The following is an 11,701-nucleotide window of genomic DNA, read 5'->3' on the forward strand; positions in this document are numbered from 1 at the left end:
TCTATAACATTGATAAATGTAACAGATAATCAAAATCGATGTCGACACTTAAGAAGTGGTATGTAAAAGTCTAAACTACTCTTCTAGTGGTAGGAAAATGTATATCCATACTATATTATTAGTGAATAAATTAGAACTTCATTTACAATAATCGAGCAAATATGACTTAGATTGACTAGTCAACAAAATCTCCGACGTTAATGAATCAGTCAACTCTTACAATTTTATCATGAGTTAATTTTTTTATTTCACGATTAAACTCTTCACATTTAAATCTCCAACATTCCTTAAACACCCAAGTCTTACATATTAATCAATCAACCCTCACATCTTATATTTTGATTATGGTATGTATCGAAGTCTCCAAGAGATAGATATGTGTCTCAATCACGTTGACTTGCGCCCGAGCAACATGATAAGATGCAAGCTTTTGACTTACGTCTCAACCACATGATAGAAGCTTCAATGAGAACATGTGACTTCCCTCCATCTCACACCACATGGAAGACAGATGGAAATTTAGGTGTTGAAAGGCATCCATCCATATCAAACCATTCATTACGTCATGAGAAATATCCATGTTTTCCAACGTCAAAAGTCTCCTTGACTTGCACGTCAAGAAAACACAAACATTTACATCCTTTTATGTTTTGTATAAAATTATTTTTTGACAATTTATTCAGAAGAGTCGATCATAATTAGCGTTTATTTGAGAGCATTCTTTTTCTCTGAATTTACTAAAGAGCTTTTTATTTTAGAGATTTATACGTAGCTTTACGGTGTGAATCTATCCGAGTTCAATTTAAAAAACCAAAATCTATAAAATCATCTAAAAATAGAAAATCCAATGAAATTACGATTTCATGTTGTATTTATCTTCTATAATAAAATTGAGTTGAATAATCTTTAAGTCATTATACTCATACATGTACCATGTTATATTCGATTACAGAATCAACATAGAAATATATCACTTAAGAAACTCCTAGAATCAACTTAAAAGAACAATGAAATCAACATGTAGATCACATTTGCCTGCTCTATTGAAAGATGGAAGTTTGTGTTACACTTGTAATCCTTGGTGCGGGCCACTTATCTGGAATCTCGTGAATCAGATATCCTGTAGACCATAAATTGCTGGTCCAAATTATCCACCCCTCTAATGGTATTCTTTATACTTAAGCATATATATATATATATATATATATATATATATATATATATATATATATATATATATATATATATATATATATATATATATATATATATTTATTTATTTATTTATAGTCCAATCAACAAATACAGTCATAGTCCAACAAGTAGTGTCTCTGCAGTATCGAACACGCAGAAGCGTCGCTTTCCATTTCCAAGCTTTTGATTGGTTGGAGCTTTCTTGATTTCCATTTCCCTTCGTGACAGCTAGATTGTGAAATGGATGACGCTGTAGTGCTCGGACAAAAGAACATGAGTCAACATTCATGATTTCACTATAACTAAAAGACGCACTGAAACAATGAAATAACAATGGGCACAAAATAAATGCTTAAGAATAGATCGCGACTTGTCTTTTACGCGTCTTTAAGAAGATATCTGTTTCCATATTTGATGCTACGATATAAGTCCTACAGCACGCGGTAATTAGCCAAAGAGTACCACCACCATGATTCCTTCGATCAGCTCCACCCAGTTTCTGCTCCTCTACCTCGTCCTCCTCTTCGTCCCCTCTCCGACGGTTGCCTTCATGTGGCAAGTTTGCAGCACAAGTGCCGGCAACTTTACTGCCAACAGCACGTATGAGTCCAACCTCAACCTTCTCCTCTCCTCCCTCGTCTCCAACGGTTCCGCTCCTGGCTTCTTCACCGACACCGTCGGACGAATACCCAACCAAGTTCAAGGCCTCGTCCTTTGTCGTGGCGATACTAACCTCACCACGTGCGGTTCCTGCCTTAGCAACGTCACGGTGCAGATCCTCCGGCTCTGTGCCGACAACAAGGATGCCGTGGTTTGGGAAGATGAGTGCCTCCTTCGCTTTTCCAACCGGCAGTTCCTCAGCACCTTAGACAACGACCCGACGGCTGCCTTGCCAAATTTGAACCAGGTAAACTACGAAGCGGATCGGTTCAACAAGGTGGTGAACGACTTGCTCGACAGCACGGCTGATTGGGCGGCGTACAACTCCACGAAGAGGTACGCGACCGGGCAAGCGTTCAACGTGACGCAGGCGGTTCCAACTATATATGGCCTGGCGCAATGCACGCCGGACATGTCGACGAGTGACTGCAGGCAGTGCTTGAAAGGCGTGTTACAGGGGCTCCCACGGAGCCTACAGGGAGCTAGGAATCAGGGAGTGAGGTGCAATATAAGGTTCGAAGTTACCCCCTTCTACGACGGCACCCCCATCATATCGCTCCTTTCACCATTGACGGATGCAACAGCTCCAACACCCAATCCTGCCGTCTGTCCAACCGGGAAAGAAGGTAAAGATGCACCCTTAGCACAATTAATTAATTAATTAATTAAATACATAGATCCATGGCAAATAGGCGACACTCATTCATTCTATAAGAGCCTAGGAAAGTATACCACTTGCTCTAATCTACCATTCAACACACGATCGATCAAGACAGGGCAAATCGAATAACCCGTGCTGCAAAAGAATGGCTATCGTAATAAAAGGGTTTTTGTCGTGTCCGCTAATACAATTCACAATGGTGCAGGAAAAACGAAGAAAACAACTATAGCAATTTCGGTATCCGCAGTGAGCGCAATACTGCTAATCTCCATATTTTGCACTTGGTACAGGAGATCGAGGAAGCGGGCAGTGAAATCACCTTGTGAGTGACTGACTCATCTATTCCTGATGTCCCGTCTCCTTCGTTGCAATCGGCTAGTGCTTGTGGAAAACCATATGTAATTGACATTCTTGAAATCGTCTGCTTAATTTGTCATAGATCAAACTGACTCGGAGCAGGCCTCACAAGTGTTTGAGTCATTACTATTTCGTCTACCTACACTTCGAGTTGCAACAGCCAACTTCGCCGAAGCGAATAAACTTGGAGAAGGTGGTTTCGGTGCAGTTTACAAGGTACATCCGCACCATATACTCCTCCTATTTCCAATTCAGTGTCCTCTTGTTTCCATTCTTCCGCTTAACCGTGAAGTATTGTGCAGGGACTACTGCCGGACGGACGAGTGATAGCGGTCAAGAGGCTGCTGAACTCTGGGCAAGGACTTGGAGAGCTTAAAAACGAGCTGCTTTTGGTTGCTAAGCTCCAGCACAGGAATCTTGTAAAACTTCTGGGCGTTTGCTTGGAGGAAGAGACGATGATTGTGTATGAATACGTGCCTAATTCAAGCCTGGACAAATTTCTGTTTGGTAATTCACGCTCTTAATGTGCTTTCTTTACAACTTTGATATCTGCAGTTCAAAAAAAGAAAAAAGAAAGAAAAACTAAACCTTTATGATTAAGTTTGGAAGTAAAAGTTTTTGCCTCGATTCCCATTTTATGGAGCAGATGCTGTAAGAGGCAAACAGCTGACTTGGGGAATTCGATACAAGATCATCTGTGGAATCGCTAGAGGCCTGCTTTATCTGCACGAGGAATCTCAACTAAAGATCATACATCGAGATTTAAAAGCCAGCAACATCTTGTTAGATGCAGATATGAACCCCAAGATCTCAGATTTCGGCTTAGCGAAGCTTTTTGACATTGACCAGACTCAAGGCACCACCAATCGAGTCATGGGAACCTTGTGAGTGGACTGGTCGAATGGTGTACCTATTATTTGCGTTACCTAACCAATCTTAATTCCACTGCAGTGGATACATGGCTCCGGAGTACGTGATGCAAGGCAAGTTTTCGATCAAGTCAGACGTCTTCAGCTTCGGTGTTCTGGTTTTGGAGATTTTGACAGGAAGAAAAAGCAATGGCTCCCATAATCCAGAAGTTACTGAGATCCTTCTAAGCTATGTGAGTAGCCAATTGGAGTCACAAATCACATTGATTGGCTTTGCATTACTATCGAAGTCTAATTCCGACTTTTGTGATGCATTTGAGTTGAGTTTCAAGTTATCTTTTCCTTTGCACAGATATGGGAGAAATGGCAAGACGGATCAGCCTTGGAGATAGTCGATCCAGCCTTGGGTGGTCACTACCAACGAAGCGACCTTTTAAGATTCGTGCAAATTGGGCTATTATGTGTTCAGGAAGATCCATCTGATAGGCCAACTATGTCGACGGTAGTTGTGATGCTCAACAGTGAAACTGTCTCTCTCCGAGCTCCTTCACAACCTGCATTTTACATGGGGAACGGTGATAAGGTTGCTACAATGTCAGTAAACCAAGTTTCATTGTCAGAACCAGAATTACGATAGAAATAGAAGGACAATGTTAATCCTTCTTCGAGCACAAGGGCTACGATAATGTAATAAATATTTTCCTTGTTATATGTGACATTATTGCAATATGTAATTTCAAGGTTATACCATTGGATCTGAATTTGGCTTCCGAACTAGTAATTTTAGTTTCTAAATTTTGAGAGTCAAACTCAACCAATTTTGATATCAAAATCAAAATCGTAGTTGCTGAGCGATGTACAATTAATCACGCCCCTAGAGACATTATCGTTTACTATCATCGACGTCATCCATCATCACCAACTGAAATATTAATTTTTTTTTATTTAATCGACGATATTATGATAAATGAACCTAAATATTTTACTTTCGTAACTACAAGGATACGAATATAACTTTTCAAATTATATAGATTAAAATAGATATTTCACTTTCGTACTTATAAGATTATCAATATAATTTTTTAAATTGTATGAATTAAAATATTAATAATAATTAACTACAATGAATAATATGTAATTAATCCCAATATAGCATAAAAATAATGACACTCGGTCAACACATAACAGCTGCTCCAACGAGTTGTTTGCACTGATACAGCTCATGAAAAGTTTATCTACCACAAGCGTCCGATGCATCGCTTTCACATGTCACAACAAGTCATGTTAGTTCTTCACTTATGAAACCACCTAAGGAAAAGAAGATGTACTTATGAAGAATAACTTGTCGTGTAAGGTCGAGATTCCAAAGTTAAAGAGAAACTTAATTCCTAAGGTTTGACTACTCTAGCCAATGAGCCCAAATACAACCAAAATTATTTGGCAACAAGTCCGATCGGTCATACTTCGGTCACTGTGTTCATTGCAGCATATGCAGAGGAGAGGACGTTGACTGGTCAACTCTGATTAATAGGTCAACTTTGGTTAATAGGGTTAATTCTATATTTTTTCTTTTTTATTATATTTGACATGTGAAAGTCCCAACTACTCTTGTCGTGATAGGAAAATGTGTATTCACACTATCTTATTAATAAATACATTAAAATTGTATTTATAATAATTGAGCAAATGTGATTTCGATTGATTGACCAACAAAATCTCCGATGTTAATGAATCATTCAACTCTTACACCTTTAACATGAGTTGATTTGTTTTCTTTCACGATTGAACACTTCACATGTAAACCTCCAACATTCATCAAATATCCAAGTCTCACATATTAATCAATCAACTCTCTCACATTGACTTGAATGCATCGAAGTCTCTGAGAGACAAAAATGTGTCTCATTCACGGTGACTTGCACCTTACCAAAATGCAAGACTTTCTCGATCACACAATACAAGTTTGGATGAGTGTTCAGACCTCATGCACTTATAGGTAACTATTACTTTCCAACCTCACACCACGTGGAAATTAAAGAGGAAATCAAGGAGTGGAGGCCTTTCATGGAAGATTCGCCTCTTCCATCCCACATCCAACCATTCATCATGTCATGAGAAATGTCCATACATTTCAACATCGCATATCTTCTTGACGTGCACATCGTGGAACATCAATGATTATTTTTTTTTCTTTTATATGAAAATACTTTTAGATTATTTACTGAAAGAGTCGGCCATAATTAGCTTTTTACCTAAGAACATTCTTTTTTGGGAGTTTACTTGGGAGCATCCTTAAGACAACAAGAGAAAAAAGTATGTTTTTTTTTTAAAGATTATCTTATGGTTTTATAGGGTTTGAGTGTGAACCTATCCAAATTCGATATAAAAATATCTCAAACCATCTAAAAATAGAAAAACAAATGAAAATCACGATTAAACTCTTCACATCTAAATATCTAATATTCATCAAACGCCAAAGTCTCACATATTAATCTATCAACTCTCATTCACGTTGACTAGCATGCATGCATCAGAGTCCGCAAGAGATAAATATGTTGTGTCGAGCAAAATGCAAGAATTTCTTGGTCACATGATAGAAGTTTGGATGAGTGTTCAAACCTTATAAACTCATAGGCAACTTCTTTCCACATAGAAGGTGGAAATTAAGGTGTAGAGATCTTTCATGCCAATTCACCTTTTTCATCCCATATGTAATCATTGAATATCCATGCTTTTCAACACCGAAAATCTTCTTGATGTGTTCATCGGAAACATCAACATTTACTTCTTTTTTCTTTTATATGAAAGAATTTTTAGATAATTTACTTAGAAAGTCAGTCATAATTAACTTTTTACCGAGAGCTTTTTTTTTTTTCGGAATTTACTAGGGAGCATCCTTAAGATAATAAGAGAAAAAATATACTCTTTATTTTAAAGATTGTTACGTAGTTTTATAGGATTTGAGCGTGAATCTATCCAAATTTGATTTTAAAAAATCTAAAATAATCTTAAAATTAAAAAAATAATGAAAATACTACTTAATGGTATATTTGTCTTCTATATCAAAAGATTGAGGTGAGTTGACTAAAATTTATAGCCTTCTACTCATAATAATAAATTATGTTACACTTGATTGCAAAATCAACCTAAAAAATGTATCAGATTTGACTTCACAAGCTCCAAAAGTCTCTTTAAATATAAATAGACAATAAAATCAGTGTATATATCATATTTGTTTACTCTATTGAAATACCGAGGTAAGTTTGACAAGTCTCAAGTGTTAGCACTCGCAAATCAACCGGTCAATAGATCAGCATTAAATGTGATGGAAATTAGGGCCACCTTATATGAACCATCGAACCATCACATCAAAATTAAGTGCCCTTGACTTTGATTAAGTGCAACTTAGCCACAGGATCGATTCCACACACAAGTCATGAGGATTTCCGGTTGTTTAATAGTCAAATCTCTTCACATCTAAATCTCCAACATTCATAAACACCCAACTCTCACATATTGCTAATGAGATAGTAAATATAGTTGCATTTGTTGAGATTGTTTTTTTTTTTTTCCAGTTATTTTTCTTAGAAAATAAGAAAAAAGAAAGAAATTCAAGTATATTAGTATGCTCAATTAGATAAAGATACACATAGTATGATTACAAAATATAATTGTGACCATTCTTGTGGACATATATGCTCTTGATATTTGGTAGTCCATCACTCATTCAAGTGTAAGTCACTTTTTTTCTCTCATTTTTTTTAGATGAGATTATATAATTTTGAACTCTTTCTATAATTTATTCTTATTTTTTAGGAATTCTTTTTATAAGAAAATAATTATTTTTAAAAAATTAAAATTTGTGTTCAACCAAGCAAACTTGTCCAAAAAATTTTTATGAGTATTAAACTTTTTATGCCAATCATTCGGGTGCTAAAGATTGAGTCGGATTTGGCTCGAACCGAATCAAGCCAACCGGGGATGTTGACCGAAGTCAACTTTTCACCGGCCCCTCCTGCGTTCCTCGCTGCGGCCGCAGTCCGCAGTCTTCATCGCCGCCTCCCCGTAGGCCCGCACCGCCTACCGCAGCCACAGTCGCCGAAGTCGTCCGCCGCAACCGCCCACGTGCGGTCGCACCTCTCCTCTCACAGGCGGCGAGCCCTCCAACTTCCCTTGCTCCTATAAATGGAGCTTTGGGGAACAACAGCTAGGGAAGCGAAGGAGAGAAGAAGCGAGGTGAAGTGAGGAAGGAGCCCAAATCCGACCAAGTTCTTCTCCGGCGTGAAGTCTGGTCACCGATCTCCGTCGCCGGCCGGTCACCGTGCTCATTGCAGCACCTGCGGAGGAGGAAGAAGAGGAAGTTGACTGGTCAACTTTGATTGACAGCGGTAATTTTGTAATTTTGTTTTATGGGCAAATTTTGGCTTTTTTTCGAAGGAAGTCGTGATGGTGTTATTAAACCCTCCTATGGTTTATTTTTTTTATTTTTCTTGTGGATGTAACAATGATGTTTTATACCATAATCTAAGCTATGTTAAATCGTTTGTCTTTAATTTATCCTCCATCACCTAATTTTTTTATCGATTCGATATATATCTGATGGCTATATAACCAACTAATCCTTCCTTCCAACATATGGTATCAAAGTCTTCTTACCAAAGATTATTAGGTTGCCCGGCCTTAATGACGAGCATGAGATATGAGATGGAAAAATTAGATCAAAACGTTAAGTACTCTGGTAATGATGAAAGCTATTTTAATAAACTAAATTTGTGACAAAGGTAATGTAGAAGGAGGTTAGCTCTATAACAATGATAGATATAATTTACAATCAAAATTGATGTGGACACTTAGGAAGTGACGTGTGAAAGTCCCAACTACTTTTGTTGTGGTATGAAAATGTGTATCCATACTACATTATTAATGAATAAATTAAATTTTTATTTATAATAATTAAGCAAATGTGACTCCGATTGACTGGTCAACAAAATCTTCTAGAATCATTCAACTCTTACATCTTTATCTTGAGTTGAATTTTTCTTTAACGGTTAAACTTTTCACATCTAAATTCTCAACAAATCATGAAACACCCTAAGTCTTACCTACTAATCAATCATGTCTCATGTCTTATTTCTTAACCATGGAATACATTAGAGTCTCCAAGAAACAAATATGTGCCTTATTCACAGTGACTTACGCCAAAGCATAATGCAAGACTTTCTCGACCACATGATAGAAGCTTGGATGAGTATTCGGACCTTATACACTCATCGATAACTTCTTTCCAACCTCACACCATATGGAAAGAGAAGGTCTAAATAACCTTTCATGCTAATTCATCTCTTCCAACCATTCATCGCGTAATTAGAAATATTCATACTTTCTATCTAAATTTGATTTAAAAATATCTAAAATCATATAAAAATAGAAAAACAAATGAAAATAATTTTACGTGTCTAATGATGCATAATCAACATATAATATTGACATTAATGCTTGATGGTTCGGATGATACTTTATATTTGGGTAATAGATAATGGTTCTAGTAAAACTATTCATTAAAAAATAACTATCTACTTCAATTGAGATAGTTGTTACGTGTTTTACCTATGAAAGGCTTGGGCATGAACATTGAAGACTCGATGGTACGATCATTAATACTCCTCAAGTTACATGCATTTTAACTTAAAGAGTTAGAAGGCCCTTGTCGGATATGTCTAGACTTGGTTTCATGATTCATTGACTGAAAAACTTTCAGAGAATCCTTTCGTCTTGATACTAATTTTGTGACAAAGGTGATTTGGAAGCAAATTTATTCTATAACATTGATAGATTAACCAAAATTGACATCAACACTTGAAAAGTGGCACGTTGAAGTCCCAACCACTCTTTTCATGGTGGATAAAAGTGTATCCGCAGTACGTTGCAAGTTAATAATGAATACATTGGAACTCCATCTACATTAATTGAGCAATTGTGACTCCTCTTGACCGGTCGACAAAATCTCCTACGCTAATCTTTATCATGAGTTGATTGTTGTTTCACAGTTAAGCTCTTCACGTTTAAATCTCCGACATGCAAGACTTTGACTTGCTGCTCAGCCATTCGATGAGTATGGATGACTTCCCTCTGACATTGATTTCACACCACATAGAAGATAAAGATTGAAACCAAGGTGTTGTGACCTATCATCGGAAGAGTCGTCCCTTCCAATATTCCACTTCATCCACAGAAATATCTATATTTTCCAACACCGAAATTCTTCTTGACTTGTACGTCGGGGAACATAAACAATTTACATCCTTTTTTGTTTTGTATAAAAATATTTAGGTGTTACCAGAATGCTTTATATAAGTTCCCGATTTGTCGCTATTTTGGGGTTTCTATAATAAAAAGCAGATTGCCACCAGTTCAGCTGATGATGGAGTCAAACTAGAAGAAGATGATGATGGTGATATGCTTGAAACAATAATATTATATGTTACTAGTATTGTCGTGGGATTCATAGTTGTTTTGGGGGGGGGCTTCTATCGGCGTAGTGATCATGAAACAAATCGAATTTTTATGGCAGAAAACTCCACAAAATCGAATTTTTAGAAGAAAACCCTCAGAAATCATGCAATTTATTAACCTTAAAAAAAAAAAAGAAAAATCGAGGGCAGTAAACGAGAAAATATCGAGAAGAAACAGATGACACCAATCCGAATGATGTTCATCAAATTAAATTTAAGTAAACTAATTTTTAAATACTTAAAAATCTTGAAAATTCAAAATAGGATGATTTGATAATTCAAAAATTACAATAAAATTTATTAGTGCGACAAGGTAATTTTTGTTTGTGTTACATATTTTCTAGTGCAAATTTTTTAGATTTTTCTTTGGTTTTTTTCGAGGTGTCGCTTGAAAAGTGGCACGTTAAATTGACATCAACACTTGAAAAGTGGCACGTTAAAGTCCCAATCACTCTTCTACGGTAATTGAGCAACTGTGACTCCTCTTGACCAGTCGACAAAATCTCCGACGCTAATCTTTATCATGACTTATTGTTGTTTCGCAGTTAAGCTCTTGGCATCTAAATCTCCAACATTCATCAAACACCCAACTCTGACGTGGTAATCAATAACTCTCAATGAATAAGAGTTTCCAAGAGACAGATGTGTCTCATTCACATTAATTTGCACATGAGCAACACGAAAAGATGCAGACTTTGACTTGCGTCTCAGCCATTCGATGAGTATGGATGACTTTCCTCCAACCTCACACCACATGGAAGATAAAGATGGAAATCAAGGCATTGTGACATATCATTGGAAGAGTCATCTCTTCCAATATTCCACTCTGTCCATATCAAACCATTCATCACGCCATCAGAAGTATCCATACTTTCCAACGTGGAAAGTCTCCTTGACTTGCACGTCGGGAAGCATAAATAATTTATATCTTTTTTTATTTTATATAAAAAATATTTTTTTAAAATAATTTATTCAAAAAAGTCTATCATAGCATTTATCAAAGAGCATTCTTTTTTTCGAATTTACTCGAGAGCATCTTAAGACAGAAAAAGAAAAAGTATGCTATTTATTTTAGGGATTTTTACATAGTTTTATGGTGTGAATCTATCCAAGTTTGATTTAAAAAACAAAATATCTAAAATCATCTAAAAATAGAAAACCCAATGAAATTACTATTTCATGTTGTATTTATCTTCTATATTAAAATTGAGTTGAATAAGCTTTTAAGTCATTATACTCATACATGTACCATGTTATATTCGATGGCAGATCAACATAGGAATTATATCACTTAAGAAACCTCTAGAATCACCTTAAAAAAAGAAAAGAAGAATGAAATCAACATGTATATCATATTTGCCTGCTCAATCGAAAGATAGAAGTAAGTTTGTGTTGACTGCGTAAATCAACGCTAGTAAATGAACGCTGGATGGAACCCTCACATCAGA

At 36.3% G+C, this 11,701-nt stretch overlaps 1 protein-coding gene across 1 annotated transcript; it reads left to right on the forward strand.

The window, feature by feature from the left end:
* The first annotated feature begins 1,639 nt into the window (after positions 1 to 1,639).
* LOC103980108 (cysteine-rich receptor-like protein kinase 6) lies at positions 1,640 to 4,502 on the forward strand. Its single transcript, XM_065151224.1, has 7 exons — positions 1,640 to 2,480; positions 2,721 to 2,837; positions 2,955 to 3,088; positions 3,175 to 3,379; positions 3,519 to 3,756; positions 3,824 to 3,974; positions 4,094 to 4,502. Exons 1-7 carry the CDS (start codon positions 1,664 to 1,666, stop codon positions 4,376 to 4,378), a joined length of 1,947 nt encoding a protein of 648 aa, XP_065007296.1. The 5' UTR covers positions 1,640 to 1,663; the 3' UTR covers positions 4,379 to 4,502.
* Positions 4,503 to 11,701: the final 7,199 nt, after the last annotated feature.

The sequence above is a fragment of the Musa acuminata genome, chromosome BXJ1-3, assembly GCF_036884655.1.
Source record: "Musa acuminata AAA Group cultivar baxijiao chromosome BXJ1-3, Cavendish_Baxijiao_AAA, whole genome shotgun sequence".
Taxonomy (NCBI): Eukaryota; Viridiplantae; Streptophyta; class Magnoliopsida; order Zingiberales; family Musaceae; genus Musa; species Musa acuminata.

Coding starts and splice junctions, on each gene's coding strand:
- LOC103980108 (XM_065151224.1), top strand. CDS start 1,664: ATGATTCCTTCGATCAGCTCCACCCAGTTTCTGCTCCTCTACCTCGTC. Junction 3,380..3,518: donor CCTGGACAAATTTCTGTTTG/GTAATTCACGCT, acceptor TTTATGGAGCAG/ATGCTGTAAGAGGCAAACAG. Junction 3,975..4,093: donor CTGAGATCCTTCTAAGCTAT/GTGAGTAGCCAA, acceptor TCCTTTGCACAG/ATATGGGAGAAATGGCAAGA.